The following is a 17,001-nucleotide window of genomic DNA, read 5'->3' as shown; positions in this document are numbered from 1 at the left end:
CAATAAACAAACAAGTTCAAGGAGGTTTGAGCTAATAAAGGGGAAAGCCAGATGGCAAAGTGGACGTCTCTTTGCTCTGACTGTTGGCCCAGCCAGACCGTCTGGGTCACGGGGAGGCCGGCAGGGTCAGCCCACCTCTGAACTCCGACTTCAGTCTGACAGCTGCTCGGGTCAAAGGTTCAGCAGGGGCCAAGGTACCGCCTGAGGATGATTCTAGCAGACGTTAGCACATTGCGACAAAATTTTACACCATGGACAGCGGAACGGGCTCGTCACAATTTTTTGAATTTTCCAACAGGATTTTTGATTGAGTCAATTTTATCAATACTCAAACTCTACTTGGAATAATAATTATAATAATGATAATTGATGAATTGATTTAATGGATGATGAACAGTATGTGCAAGTGATGCTTATCATTTTAGAAGTAATACAGCAAAAATTGGAGTACCCTACTATTCCTGATTGAGCCAACTACCTTGTAGCTATGGGTTCTATTCTGATCATGACACAACTGGCTTTAAAACAGGAGTTCAGAACACCGTGAATGATATTTAAAAGATTTGTCAAATGCATCTGTAAGTTCAAATTCAAGTCAACTTTATTGTCAAATGTGCTCTATGTGCAACATACAGCACAGATGAAATTGCTTTCCTCTCAACCGCAGGAGAGAGCTCTGCGGGTGCCCGTGCCGCCATCAACGGAACAGTTAACATAAAATGACAAAATAATACAACACAACACATAAGTCACAGTAAAATTAGCAATAATATCGACTCCTCTAGTTTCATTAAAATAAATAAAAAAACAACAACAAATGACAGAGTTGAAGATTAAGGTAATCTGAAAGCTTTCCTAAAAAATCATGTTGTGTAATCACGCAAACTAGCCAACCATCCATTGAGAGGCGATCAAAACAATCGCATTGCTTCGGCAAAGGTCAACCACTTTTTCCCTACCCTCAAATGATTCTCCAACAATAAATTCCAAAAACAAAAACACATTTTACAGCAAGGGCCTCTGCAAGTTTCGCATCAAATCAATCAGGCAAACACTCTGTGAAACAGAAATTATGCCCTGCCCGACACACACACACACACACACACACACACACACACACACACACACACACACACACACACACACACACACACACACACACACACACACACACACACACACAAGTCAAGTCAAGTCAACAGTATTTATAGAGCACTTTCAAACAGCCATCGCTGCATACAAAGTGCTGTACATGGAGCAATTTAACATGCACAATAAACAGTAAGACAAATCGGTAATAAAGGCGGTAGAAAGCACCAAACAGTAAAACCAAGAACAAATCTAAGTCATGCTGAGTCGAATGCCAAAGAATACAAGTGAGTTTTGAGGAGGGTTTTGAAGATGGGCAGCGAGAAGGCTTGCCGAATGTTCAGTGGGAGGTCATTCCAGAGAGAGGGACCAGCAACAGAAAAGGCTCGATCCCCTCTGAGCCTCAGTTTAGTTCTTGGTACTTCTAATAAGGTCTGGTCCACAGACCTGAGGCGCCGGGCAGGTGTGTAGGGGCGGATGAGCTCAGAGAGGTAAGGTGGCGCGAGATTATTCAGAGATTTGAAAACAAATAAGAGGATCTTGAAAATAACTCTAAAATGAATGGGGAGCCAGTGAACACACACACACACACATACACACACACACACCTGCGAATACATTGTAGTTGAATCATCATAATCGGCAGTAGTTTTGTGCTGAGCCCAGCCAGCAGTCTGTGTTATTTTTAGAGGGCTGACACAGAAGCAGGCCGTCCATTTACTCTGCAAGCTGGCGGGGGGATCATTAGCACTCTGGGTTCTTTTAAACTGACCAAAATGGGCATGAGCTCAACATAAACCCTGAGAAGGTGTGGACACTTGCAGAGTTGAATCAACTCAGATTCCGAGCCGTTACCGTTCCATTACTTTAGCATGAGGCACCTTAACAACTGTGCACACAAATGCTTCAGCAGTATCAACCAGCTCCACAATACAGTCAGTTCATCAGACGAATTCCTAGCAGTGTGAGTTTCGATTCATTTAATCGGTATGATATGGAGTGTTTATCCCAAATCACTAAAGGAGATTTGCACGTTAGTTCACGTTAATCTGCTTTGTTTTTGCATTATTTAAAGAAACCGTGTATATAACATTTAGCAAATAGTGCCTGCGTGAATTGACATCAAGGCAAAGAAATAAATAAAAAACCCACCCCAAAAATCCCCCAGAAAAGTAGAGAGGCACATATCGGACGGCAAAGGAGGGGCTAAAGGTTGAAGGCTGCTCATATTTGATGTGAATGATGGCTTGAGCCTGAAGGCCGGCGATGGATCTCGCCATCGAGGCCGTGATTGACATTGAAAACTACACCGAGCGAGCTTTTAGCAGATAGCACGCCATATCATAATTCAATCCGTGTACCATCAAAGTGCCCCAATATCATAATTCAATACTGAGAAGCATTAGACGGCTAGCCACCAAAGTCATCATTCAATCCCGAGGCCATCAGCCTTTGCCAATATCATAACTCAATATGAGGGCCATTAGGACACACCAATAGGCCTATTAGAATTCAATACCGGCTTGTCAATGATCTATCCGCACAGTGATACGGAGGCCAAGGACTGATATGGGATCACAACTGCATATAGGGAAACTCCTGCCATATATAGCCCAGACAGCATGATAACAATGTGATAAACAGCGCTAAAATAAAAAAGGGCACGGGGTTCAATCATTGCAGGCCACAGGATTTTGTCGCAGAAACACGTCACGGCTAGGTTTATGCGGGAGGACACACGACCGTGCAACCTTTTACATCTAAACGCAGCCAAGCGCTCAGGAAAACTTGGGCACTGGCCTATCAGGTGTGACTGCTCGCAGTTGGTTTAAATGATCACAATGTGGTACTTTGTGGAAATGGGACTCCATTTCGTTTTCTGGTCCACTGCTTCTGTTTATATTTCCAGGTTACGGTCTTTCTTTTTTTTAAACTTCAAAAAGGTCACACAGGCTCGCAGAAATCTGCAACTTCACAACCAATCAAACGGACTAAAGCTTGAAATTTCCATTGTTCCTTTCACACAACTCAGCAAAGCTGACATTTCTTCGAGGTTATTTTCAAGTTATATTCCTTAACATACTGAGACACTGCGCACGGCGAGCGAATGGAAAACAATGGAGCATTGTTATGTCATGTTTCCTTAAAAAAAAAAATGCAGCTTTTATGACAGGGTTACTTGACGATTACTTTGAGCCTTTTTCCCTCAAATAAAGAACATTACACAGTTGGTCTTTGTTTTACTGGGCTTTCCTGTAATCGAAACTAGTGTTTTTCCAAACACAGAGATATTGTCAGGCGTGCCGTGTGAAATGATCCAATTTGTATGCCTGTGCGGTCTATCGCCTGTCAGAGTAATCATGTAGCACTCTTCCATACCGGTAGGTAGCAGCAGCAGCTAGCTAATTGCCTTGTGCTTCGAGACAAGCGAAGTTTCTGGCACGCAGCAATACAACGAAAGTTATCTTTCATTTGGATTTACTTTTACCGGAGATGCAAGGGCACCCCGACTCCGTTGTGCTTGGTATGTGGTGAAACGCTCTCCAACAGCGCGATGGTCCCAAGTAAGCTTAAACTCCCATCTCCAAACAAAACACCCTTCACTTCGAAACAAAAATGTGGAGTGTTTTGTTCGCCTGCGTGAACACACGGAGATACAAGCAACGTTCATGAGACCTGCAAGTTACCATGTCGCTGAACTTGTGGCTAAATTTCAAAAAAAAAAAAGTCCCAGTGGCAATGTAAATGAGATGTTCGGACCCGAAGCGGCGAAAGAAATAGACTGACTGCTGGAAAAACTAAAAACAGAGAAAGACAGAGCTGTGGAGGAAGAGCATTGTGTGTCTTTCATCGATTGCGGCCAGGATATCAGATCTGTGTTCATCCAAAAATAATTGATGTTTATTTGATTCCTATTCAATGCGTTACAACGGTATTTTTCAATATTAAAAAAAAGACGCTTATAATGACAATATAACACTTTGTTAAAATAAGCCCCCCCCCCCATTTTCAGCCAGTGGTGTACCGCGGGATTCTTTTCAATGAAAGTAATGTGCCTCGGCTCGAAAAAGACTGCTCTAAACAATGAGAAAGGTAAGCTTTCAAAGGAGGAATGGCTGAAAAAAAATCCATGAATCAAGATGACTTCTAATTTCGCTCATAAAAATTCAATTGGTCTAATGTCAAATTTTTTATGATCCTATCACACAGTTCTACAAATTTCAAAAGCGCTCACCTATACTAAATACTTCAGCCCGCGCGTGGATGTGGACTTGTAAATTAAGAGCTGACATTTGAATTAGATGGCACAGATGAAGGTTAGGCAGCACCGACATGGCGGTTAAAATGAACAGAAAGACTGTTCTGGAACGTCACTGCCGCTCTATTTTTTACCGTATTCATTTTCATACTCTGCCTGTTCTGTGAAATGATCTTAACAAGGTTAGCGGTGACATAAATAGGGGAACCCCACACCCACGACTTAGAGCTTAGAAGTCTTTTGGATTGACGGTGGAACATTTTCAACAACCGGGCAGAGTTCCATTGCCTTGATTCAACTTGTGCGGCGAACCTCATTTTTAAATACGAAGGGCAAATGTCAAGTGCCTTTTATCGTGAACTCGCCAAATAGTGCCTGATCAGTAAATGCGATGACGTCTCGATTGAAAGAGCAGCAGAGTCATGGCCGATTCTGTCACAAGAGCTGGTGAAACTCAATGATGCTGTAGGTGAGCGACTCCGAGAGGGCCTGTAAATGATGCCTCATGCTTGAAAGGGAATCTCTTGTTGCTATTTGCAGGGTGCGTGTCTGGCTTATAGCTTTCTAAATGAGACGCAACGCAAACATGTGAAGAGTGAGCGGCAAGTGGACAAAAAGCACCTCGAACGTAAAAACAAAAGTTCAAAACCATGGCTGCAGCCATCGAATATTTTTAAAATCAAACAGCAGTTGAAAACGTCCACGTTAGTTGAAGCATTCTTATTTTGTTTCGACATCTTTTAATTATACTTAATTATGACATTAATTTAATCCTCGAATTGAAAAACACGAATAGACCACCAATTTGAATCCAAATTAAATGTTATTCCATTTGGTAATTTGGCTTTGTTGTAATGGGAATACAATTCTCTATGTAAATGTGAGTATTGATTATGTTTGTGTTGAATCCATAGAGGAAATTTGCATAGCTCTGCATTTCTGACATGTTTACAGACCAACATCGTCACGAAATCATAATTTGTTGGTGCATTTTCTGCTATTTCTATTTGAAGCCATGTGCTGTTTTGGAAAAATGAAAGGATAGAAATTTCACAAATGTTTTTCTATCACTGATTAATCAATCAATTGAAAAAAATAATCAACAGTAACTCTAAATGTATTTATTTATTTCATTCTTAAATCAAAACCAGGCGATCAGTATTGGTACCGGCAGCTTAAAACGCTGATTGGAACATCCCTGCAAAAACCATGTCCGCACAAGTGCCGGGATTTCCACAAAAGTACTTTTTAGTTTATTCATCTGCAACTTTGGAATTCAGGTGTCAAGCACCTATTTGTTCATATGTGATCTAAAAAAAGGAGAGCATACGCTGCGGGTGGGTTGATTGTCAGAGGAAAAGAGGATCTTGAAAAAAAATAATAAATCATACGTGTCCACCTTTTAATTTGGTAGGGATGCTATTGCATTAAGTGGCAACCTAAACAAAAGGCGCTGTCCAATGTCGTCACTTCGAGTGAACTACACTAACCGCACAACTGTTACTCGATAACAATATTGATGGCATGTAACAGCAACTCGATGTCTGTGGGTTTTCTTTGGGTACTCCGGTCTCCACCCACATTCCGAAAAACACGCACAGCAGCTTGATGGGATACTCTAAATTGTGAGTGTGTGATTGTGAGCACGAATGGTTGTTTTTGTGAAAAATATGCAACTGAAGTAGCCCGGACAATCGGCATTTAAACCACTGTCCTGCAAAACATCCCAAGACTCGTTAGCTTATTGCACAAGACCTCATACCAAAAGATGAATTGATGTAAAATAAAACGGGCATTTGGAAAAAATAAGGCTCAAAGGGCACAAAAGTAAAATACTTCAGACTTTTTACAATAACATTAAATAAAAGTCAAGTCAATCTGTTTCTACACTTCTGCTCCGAGCTGTCTGAACTCAAACGCGCTGGTCAAAATTTCCACAGTGTCGTGCAAAATGTGCCCGACGGAATTATTAGATTATGACTCAAGTTATTTTTGTTTGTTAAATTGGCTTAATCTGGGCATAGCTGACACTCCCCTCTGAAGCACAAGGGTGAAACAAGGGAGTGGGGAAAGGAAGAGCCCAAGGTGAGGACGACTTCCGTCGAGATACGAGAAGGGGTCTGGCGGTCTTCTCTTCCTCTTGGGGGTTATTCAGTAAAAGCTCTCGGAGAGCGAGACCGAAGTCAAGCAAGTGGCAGACACCAAAGACCTGCCACGCACTCGCCCTACTCTCTGACTCATGCTTAGTCGTCAACACCCACCAAGCACACAGTGCAAGCTCAGTCCCGATGCCAGATTTTGTCACTGGGCAGAGGGCTGCTTGGCTACAGTAAAAGCATGACGTGATGCCCCCTCCACCTCCCACCCCCACCCCCAATCCTCGATGTTCCCCCAGCTTGTACAGCAACAGTAGGGGTAAAAATATCCTGACCAGTGCCTTCAGACAACCAGCTCGTAAATTAAGAGTAAAACCCCTGGAGACAACAGCAGCAGCAGCAGCAGACCGGCCGCTGAGAGATTTAAACCATTCGGGTTGCCGAAGACCGCCGCACCGGGATCATCTGACCGAAGCCTTGACTAAATTTACCCGGCACAAACTGGAGAAAAAAGATTGAACTACAGATCACTTTTCACCAAAGTTACGACAGAGCTGCCCACAAACAGAGAAAACAGACGAGAACTGCAAGGCTGAACAATTGACTGTAAACCTTGAATCGAAACCACCAACTGCATAACTCTCGTTTTAACTTGGAGTGGGTATCCAGTGTCACTAAATTACCCGGACTGTCTGACGTCAGTTAACAAATTGTTGCTTTTCAAGGGATGAGAAAAACCATCACTGAATTTTCTGAATAGGGCTGTAGCTATTGAAGTTTTTTTTTTTCCCCCAAATGAAGGGTATTATGTTTTTGCCCACGAGAGACTTGCATTTTTCATGTTCTACTGTCGTACCTGCGACACTGAGTGTGTATGGCGGGGGATGGCCTGGTAAGTGGCATGGCATTCGGCAGTTGAACTTGCAGGTGGCTGGCTGTTAACTGGCTAAAGCGTGGGTCGGCAACCCACGGCTCAAGAGCCGCATGCGGCTCTTTAGCACCACCCTAGTGGCTCCCAGGAGCTTTTTCACAAATGTTTGAAAATGGAAAAAGATGGGGGAGGGAAATATATTTTTTGTTCTAATATGGTTTCTAGAAGAGGACACACATGACACAAACATTCTTAACGTTTTGCAATGCTGTAAAAATGTGTCGAATAAAATTTAAATGTCAACATTTCTGTCAACGAGGATTTGCGTCGTAGCCTGCGTAAGTTACCCGTTTCTATTAGCAGGGCGGGATGTCAGTCAGGTGGCTGTGGAAAAAAAACAGTGTTTCATGTACAATTTACCAAGGGTACTGGCAAAGAATGGGAATCTGGAGGGCAGAGAGAAAAATTTTAAACAGTACACGTGAGCTACGATAGTTAACACGTTGCAAAGGTGCGTCCCATGCCTCGTTCATCTAAGCGGCCGTTTTGGCTGCTGTTCATTATGGGATGCATGTGTAAGTGCGTGCGTATGCGCGCGTGTGCGGTAACGGGTCGATCGCGGGAGGTTGGTTGATCGAAAAGTAGATCTTCCGTCAAAAAAGGTTGGGCACCCCTGCTCTCCACAAATGTTAAGCATGAAGGCTCAGTGTGTATTTGTAGCCAACGTAGTCATTTTGATAGTAGGCTAATATAGCTAATACAGACACATACGCCATGCGTTGCCTTCATTATAATAAGGCTTATACAAGGCTTTTAATTTTTTTCCGGCTCCAGACATATTTGTTTTTTGGTCTAATATGGCTCTTTCAATATTTGGAGTTGCCTAGCCCTGGGCTTAAGAGTTGAGTGAGACATGGCTCTCGGCATCTCCCATATGAATATGCTGAATGAACTTGCCGGAGGAATGGTTCCATCGAACAAAGACGTCTAAGTGGATGTAGCTCAACTTCTCAGAGCTAGCTTGCTGTGTCACCGCCTTCAGGACAGACAGGAATAATCAATCGGTTCCACACAACTAAAAACATTCAGTCGATTATCACGGCCATTCTTAGTTTTCTACTTACAAGATAAATTGCAATGTTAACAGAAGTAGCTTCTTCTTTGACTCAAACTCAGCGAAACGGTCAAGTGAATTTTGACTAATCTGGCGAATAAACAGATGCCTGTGGAGGTAACAAATTTCCAAGTTGGGGAGGACAGATGAAGGCCATTAGGCCGAATAAATCACACAAGACTAAAGTTCTTTTCTCGATTTTCCAACGTTCCACAGAAAAATCCCAAGCATACTGACATCTCATATCTTATTAGCGCTTGCCAATAATGAAGCACAATCTCCCATTGCTCCCAAGTAAAGACACAATGTTCCCAGCAAACTTCTTGACTGGGTCAAATGAAAATTAAGGGGGGCAGAAAAAAAAAACACACAACAATAGGAGAGAAGACTGATGAGCTCCTCTAAAGAAACTCCACTCCATAATGGACGGACGGGGATTAGTCGATAAAAACCTCCTCCATCTGTAATTCACAGTCATCCTGCCGTCATCTCTGAATCACTGATCCATTTTGCAAGTGTGCAAGACCTTTGCTAAAAGCGTCACTGTTGCACCCATTTGTGTTTCAAGTGGTGGTAAGGGTGGGGGCAGAAAGGAAGGGGTAAAATATAAAAGGGGAGAAGGGGGGCCTGCATGCAGAGATGACAAGTTAACAGCTAGGGACACTCTTTCAAAGCACTCTCTGTCCTGTAACAACCAGCTAGCTGGTTCTTCATGCGGGGGGAATGGGACACGCTGATCAAATAAGATTTTAATGAACATCAGCAGCTGAAGCCTGAGGAATAGACTGTGATAGCTTAAAGCGAATGACGTCTTGGCTGGTTTGGATTTTCATCATCACAAGAGAACAACACGCACCAAAATTGCGCGTCAAGACGAAACACGCCGCACTGAAGCACGGGAGGAAGAAATGTGCCACAATTGTAATTAGAAAAATTCTGGAGAAGCCCAAAAATTTAATGTCACAAGATTTTTTTTTTTTTAAGTTCTGTTAGACAGCTTTAGCGTCACAAAAAAACGACATCTCGATGAACCATGTGGATATTTTGTTTTAGTTGTTTTGAATGTCTCCGTCTGGTTGAAGAAACGTGTCGATGTAATAAAGTCCTTCTATGACTGCTTAGGTTTGTGTAGCAAATTAAAAAAGACATTAAAAAGCTCTAGATGCAGTGGTGATTTCCGAAAGGAGCAGAATTCATCATTTAATGGCTGAATTCGCTACCGGATTTTAACCTGAGTGTATCAATGAGACTCGGTTTAGTAAAACGAGACATTGGTTTGTCATCAGGGCCTGGCTGATTAAACCAAATATAATCATGATTTCCATTTTGGCTTCCGTCGATCTTTGAAACGTTCGCATCAAAGAAAAAAACATGAATATGCAAAACGGTGCGGCACGCTCACAGGTTCCCAACGTTGTGAAAGTTCCCTGAACGCTCCATGTTGTGTATCAAGTCAAGTATCAAGTACAAATGTATTGTCAAATGTGCTGTACATACAGCACAGATGAAATTTCTTCCCCGTCACAACATACAAGAGGAGCCGCTGCAGGTGCCTTCGGCGCCATCAAAAGTAAGCATAAAATGACAAAATAATACAAAACAATGTGTGTGTGATTCCGCCGCCCCTAAGCATCATTCAAGCTGTTTCATGACACCCCTAGTTGGAGTGTACAGTAAAACGAAACACACAACAAAAACAATTACACACAACGTGTACTGTATTTAAAAATCCGGCAGCATTTCTTATGGAACAACTGTTGGCAAGCATGAAAACTGGTCTGTGTCTCGCGAACGTCTTTGCAACACTGAACAAACCCTGACCACAAAAAAAAAAAAAAAAACATTGTCGATGTGCGCATACACTTGCAAACCTTGGCCGCTCAGTGAGATACGGGTTTTAAGAATGAAAATGAAGAATGAAAAGGCAAGAAGCTCGAATTTCACATGATATTTACAAGGTCATTTTGTACTTGACAAAAAGAAGAGAGTTTTTCAAGAATAAAGCGTTCCACGTGCAGGGATGAATGGGCATGAGGCTAGGACAACAGTTTTGAGTAGGTGAGTTTTAGTTGGTGAATAAATACTCACTTTTGAAATCAATTAAGCATTTTCTTAGTCGTGTTTTCAAGCTCAATCAAAAGAATGCTGATGATTATTTTTTTTCCCGCCATAATCGCCCAGGCCCATCATCATCTACTCAAAACCAAGGTCGTCCTCACTTCATTTATTATATCAAAGTAACGACGACCGGCATATCTTCATGCAAAGTCCGTTTAAAGTGAACGTACGGGCCTTGAAGGACAGATTGGTCTCACTAAAAATGTGGTATAATAGAACCCGTTTTGGTTTGGGGCTAAACTGCACACTTTTACTCATTCAGTACCAGCCAATTCTGGACCAAGTCTGAAAAGACGTTTAAAAACGTCTTTGGGAGTGAATTAGTTAATTATACTGTACGTGGAGGAGAATCTCATCGTTCACAAAAGTCCAAATGCAGACAGACAAAGTTTTGTCTGAACAGCGATGATATACGCTGCATTCCGGAGAGCTGGGAAACAACCCACTTGGAAGTTCAGAGGTTGGACCTCAAAGAGTTCCAGTTGAAAGTCGACAACAAATATGTGGTTGATCTCAATAAGCATGTCTTTCAGCGCGACATAACTGTGGATTATGTAGAAAACCACAAAATATGATGGAGACAAACTATGTCTGGTCCAACAAAATATTTCACAGAGAGCCTACGCATGATGAGTATGTGAAAACTGTTGCAAGTCATAACTGGAATGACAATGGAGTCTAGAAGAATTCTAACTATGGCATTAGAAAAAGAGTACATTTGTGAAATCAGGATGCTAACTTATCACTAACCTATGCTGACAAAGTAATGAAATCTTAATTACAGTGTAAAACACAGAAATACAGGACAATCCCATGAAAAACAACAATTACTAATGCGCCCCATTGTCGATCAAGGAAATTTAATCTGCTTGATCCCAAATATATCGCCAATATACCGTGTGCAAATGCTGCCATTTGTGGTTTATCGCTTGCCGGCAAGCACAGAAGTCGACTGGAAGGGATGCAACATCATTAAGATGAAGACACGAAGCAGAGAAGATCCCCAATTGAGGCGCATATACCTGTGAGTATGGCTTGATGCTATGTTTGTACATGTTGCTGCACCCTCTGTATTCAAGTAGTGGTTGTTTCAAGGTTTCGAGTTACTGTAACATCCATGCAAATATCAGATGGCCGGTCTCTGTTTTGCATAATGTGTGAGCGTTAAAATATCGGACTTTCATTCGATAAATAAATAATATGGCTTGTTTGAATGTGTTGCTGTTTACATATACGTTGCTTAATTTGATTTAAATTAAACTTCAACTGACAGTAAACTTTTTACATTAAACTTCAATTGCCCAAAAAGTTTTTTTTCCTGTGCTCTCTATATATCTATATCTATATACACACACACACACACACACACACACCTTCTGTCTCGTGTATCCACCCCCCGACTATGAACAGCTTTTCACTGCAGAAAGCGTTTTAGTGCACCTCTGCGGGTGCCACCGTTGTCCTGTGACCTCAGAATTTTTCATCATGGAAAGTGAGATACGTCGAGTTTACAAGTGAGACTTTCGGTGGTAAATTTCCCATTTCCCAATCTTCTGGAATGCAGTATCCACTTTATTCAAAGTCCCCATCGGGGTTATTAGAGTTAACAAAATTAATAAAACTTGACAAAAAATAAAACTGGAAATTTAATTTTTTTAAACTAAAACTACCTATTAATGTAAAAAAACGATCATTATAAAAAGGTCCTCGGTATTCATTTTAACAATTAATTCATTAATCAAACATGAGCTTTCGGGGTTCATTTTCAATGTATTTATTTCGATGCTGCATTCGGTTACAGAAGAAGAGAGGTCAGATGTTTCAGAACCATAGTTGACTTCAACTAACGGCATTATTCTGCTTGAAATGTACCTGTGGTGGTCAAAAGGAAAAATATAAATGATTTTGCATCCAAAACACCTTTTGGTGACAATGGATGTACTAAAGCAAGCTTATAATAATTTGCAGAACCTTTCTGTCCGAGATCTCACGGCAGCTATGACAAAGATTTGGTGGTTAAATTATTTAACCAACACCAATCACGGAATCAAGGTACGAGTCCAGCCCCGAAGCAGAGGACAATATTGATGACAACAATAACATTCTGGCACATCACTCAATAGCAACTGATGTGTCAACAAAGTAACACCACATCCATTCCAAACATGACGCCTTGCATGAAAATTAAGCACAGGGATTCCCAGTGCGCTGTTTTGGTGGAAACAAGACCAGACACAAAGATGGGAACACCAAATATTTATCCAACTTGACAATATTGCTCTATTTGGTCAATTAACCATCAATACAATCGAAATGGACCGCTAGAAAAACACGTTAACACAACTCCATCGTAAACTGAGGTCTCACTGTAGTTTATAGTTTTGGAGTCTAACATCACATATCTTGGTCACAGTGTAGTCAAGGCAAGTTGGGTTTGCTAAATAAACTTCTAGCAACATTTTCGACAAATTTGTCCGAGTCATCGGTGGGAAATTTGCCCCGTCCTTTTGCATAATCCACTACAACGTGCAGAAAAATTGATCCAAATGAGGAATTTCCTCCGGGAGCCTCTTGGTGTGAGTGAGAGTAAATAGGATGTCATCAATAATAGACAGTGAATGTTCTGAGGACTCTCCCCCCCCCCTCACACACACACACACACACACACACACACACACACACACACACACACACACACCAGCCCTGACTGATTTCTATCCCGCAGACAAGCCCGCCAAGCGCCAGCCTTTTTGCACACGCTCAGATTCACTGTCCTGACTAATCGCTTGTGATAGGGGCCTTTGCCATAATTACCCAGGGCCTTATCACAAACTTATGCGATGCATTTTTCATGTCCTGGCTGCTGGCGCTGCCTTCACTGTCCATGCTGGCAGTCCATCTACTAGGGGAGGGGAAAAGGAGGAGAGGGGGTGGGGGGGAGACTGATCCCGCACAAATTCACACAGCAGTTCAAACAGGGAGAAATGGGTGAGAGCGGGGTGAAGGGCCAGTGAGGAGAGAGGGGAGGAAAAAAATAAAAATGGAGGAGGGGAGGGTGGCAGTGAGAGATTGGATGGCGAACAGGAAGGGGGAGGGAGACAGATAGCGAGGCACATTTTTTTACATAATGCATGAACAAGGGGGCAGGGGTAGGATCAAATAAATAGGAGAAGTGGAGCCTTGATGATGTGGCATAAGTGCAACACAAAGGCCACCGGGAAGACTTACTCACTCTCCTTTTGTCTGAGTGCTCATCGTGACCCAGATGAAAGTTTTGATCCCATGCAAATTTGGGGAAACCGTGTTTTGCCCATATAACACCATTTTCTGTTCATGACCCAGATGGGATTCTTCTAATAGTCATCAAGTGTTGAAGTCCAACTAGGGCACGTTCACGTTAAATGCCACAAGGAGGGGAACGAGGAGGGGGCACACACTCACAACAGTGCCATTGTCTTGCCGTCTTGTGATAGGTCAAACCGGCTCGCATGTACATGCAGGCCGCCGTTCACACGCATTCGCTGGGCCCAATTTACAGCCCCGGTTCCGCAGGCGCGCTCACGCACGCACGATTTCAGGAGTTCGTCGTACAGAGCAATAAATAAATAAATAGACAAAAAAGAAACGCAACAAGATCAAGCTCCTCCTCGTGTATGATGTAAAAATCAAATTACATTGAACTATCTCTGTTTAAGTTTTGTTTAATTTGCACTAATAGAACAAGAGTGGGTTAAAAGTGGTTAAAAAACACGCACACATATACATTCACAGACAGCCGACCAAACTGCCACTTGGCGTCAAACTGCCTTCAAACCGCTAGCCGAGGAGCTCGCTAAAACGTCAGGTAAACTTGCTCATTTGCTTATAAATGCCACAAAAAGAGGAGAGTAGTTGTGTGTGGCGTCAAAGTCGGGTGTCCTCATAGCGCCACCGTCTAACCAGAGCCACTTGGTGTGCCCCCCCCCCACACCCCCCAGCTAAGGTAGCCAGCTCGCGGCTAAAACGTCGGGCTAACTACGGCTACTAAAAGTTGAACAACACGCGATAAAAAAGGTGGCCAAGGCGAAAAAGCTTTCCCGTAGTGGCCGACACCGTTCGTCGGCGGTGGCTCGGAGGGGTTATAGGGGGGGCTTTGTTATTTCATCGCATCCCGGCGACGTCGCCCCCGCCGGTAGCCGGTCGCAGTGGTCCCGATCGATGTGGAATTGAACAAAGAGGATCAATTTCTGATCAGCGAGAGGAGCCACTTTCATCAATGCGAGGGGGAGCTCTCCGGGCTCTGTTCCCCCTCCGTAAACCTGCGAACGAAGCGGCGGCGGAACAAAAACATACACTAAACCCAGCCGGGAGAGAAGTGCGAGCCACTCGCAGAACGGCAGCCGCGCGAACCAAAGGACAGCGTCCACTGACCTGTAGTTGTTGTAAGTCAAAGCGCTTCCAATATTGAAACATCGATCCTGCATTGGCCGCCATCTTGAGACATATTGAGACAGGAATGAGATGCTGATAGAGCGCGCGGGGGTTGGAGTTCAGTGGAGGGGAGCGGGCGCTGGCAAAACCTGGACTGGATTTCCTCCTTGCCTCGCATGGAATTGGGGCTTCTTGTGGAACGGAGTCATACAACGGGATTGTCGCTTTAATAACGCCATTATAATTGCATAAATAGCATTTTATCAATACGCGAAATTAACAGGTAAATACTAAAGAGGCGTTATATTACCTCCTCTTTTTTTACTGAACCAAATTAGCTTACACCATAGTCGTTATATTGTTTTTACTGTATATTATTTATGATCAGAACGTTTAACTAAAAATGTTTAAAAATGTCAATTTCTGGAGAAATTGGGCAGGAATGCTGGAAGACCGAATGAAAAAAAACGTGAAAGCATGTGGCACGACATGGAGTACGATGGAGTGATGTGAAACGTATTGGTGACAGAAAAAAATTGTTGTTGGCAAATGTGAAATGATATTCAAATAAATTAAATGATACTGGAAGACGTGGAATGATATTGGTAAAAATGTGAAATTGTTGACAAATCTGGAATGATATGGAATGCGATTGAAAGATATGACATTATACAAAATGATATGGAAAGATTGGATGTTGTGGAAGGACATTGGAGATAATGTGCAATATGGTGGTGGGAAAATGTGGATTATTGTTTTTTTTTTAATGTGCTAATTTCCGGAATGTTAAAAATCATTCCCAAGGTGAATTGAATGAGCTGAGCACTTCTTGATTTTGAATGGGAATTATGTGAATCTGTTATGTTGAATGTGTCATTGAATGAATTGGTGTGTACATTGCCTGTGAAGAATGACCACTACAGTATTACAGCTGTACTGAGAGGCCAAGAGAGAAGCTGAGCTGTATGTCAAACACTGTCTTACACTGGCCGCCAGTGGCCAATGCACCCACAACAGAAATCTTTTTAATTTTATATTGAATGCATGCCTTTGCTATTATAAAGCACCATATTTTAAATATTTTAGAGGGCTATTTTTCCTCATAGCACATCACTTTTTTTGGAGGGGGGTATGGCTGGGGGGCTGGAATGGATTAGTGGGATCTCCATTCATTTCAACGAGGAAAGATGATTTGCGATTCCAGTCATTTGGGTTAGGAGCAAATTAAATTAATATTTCAAGGCATCATTGTATTAGCTGTTGGTAGCAGGGACTCCTAAATCAAAAAGTAGATAAATAGTCAGTCAGATGGATAACTAGATAAGTGTAAGGCATATAATTGACAGTGCTATATTACGACACAACGATGAATTATGATATATCCAATATGTACAGTCTGTGAAACTGTTGATATGCGAATTATAAGGCCAAATCCCCCTGGCCCTCTTCATTTTCACTTGTCTCTTTTTGTGAAAGAGTCGCTAGAGGGGCGGAAAAGTCCCTACATTACAGCCAAATTGTTGGCAACATCGCAGACATAAGTTGTAGCTCTTGCTAGCTTGTACTGTCCACATGCAAGCCCATTAAAATAAAAAGCACCACATATTGTATATTTTATTGGCATGAACACCACAAAGGCCAGCCGGAGACTGTGGACGTGCCAAATGTGGCCCTAGGCCGTATCTTTCCAGGACCTGCTGTAGATAGAGAGCTAGGCAAGTAGATAGCTACTGTAGATAAATAGAGAGATAAACACAGGGTCTCTGTGGATATATATATTTTTTTACCTTAGGAACTTTCCTTTCCGTTCCTATCTGAGCGAGATGACCCGTGACTAAGTACTTGGTGGAAAGAATTCTAAAAATGCTGAAGAAAGGTGCCTGGATGGAACCTTTAACCTCCCTTTAGCATAGGTTACTCCTGACTAACCTTTACAAAAGAAAAGGAGAGATGTTCACCACCATATTTCTTTACTTTGGCGACAGGCCACCGACTAACTTCACCAACTGCAGGCAAATACGTTCAAGAGACACATGTCAGCAAT

At 42.4% G+C, this 17,001-nt stretch overlaps 1 protein-coding gene across 3 annotated transcripts in view; it reads right to left on the bottom strand.

Annotated features, from left to right (window-relative positions):
- cux1a (cut-like homeobox 1a) overlaps window positions 1-15,067 on the bottom strand; it is an 87,436-nt gene extending 72,369 nt beyond the window's left edge. For all 3 annotated transcript variants that reach the window (XM_086124645.1, XM_086124646.1, XM_086124647.1), the window contains exon 1: window positions 14,958-15,067. In XM_086124645.1, coding sequence (XP_085980771.1) covers window positions 14,958-15,020 — 63 coding nt within the window. In that variant the 5' untranslated portion in view covers window positions 15,021-15,067. The remainder of the gene's footprint in view (window positions 1-14,957) is intronic.
- Window positions 15,068-17,001: the final 1,934 nt, after the last annotated feature.

The sequence above is a fragment of the Hippocampus guttulatus genome, chromosome 12 (assembly GCF_054856545.1).
Source record: "Hippocampus guttulatus isolate MCC_2025c chromosome 12, RoL_Hgut_1.0, whole genome shotgun sequence".
NCBI classification, from domain to species: Eukaryota; Metazoa; Chordata; class Actinopteri; order Syngnathiformes; family Syngnathidae; genus Hippocampus; species Hippocampus guttulatus.
This window is presented reverse-complemented; position numbering and strand designations above follow the sequence as displayed.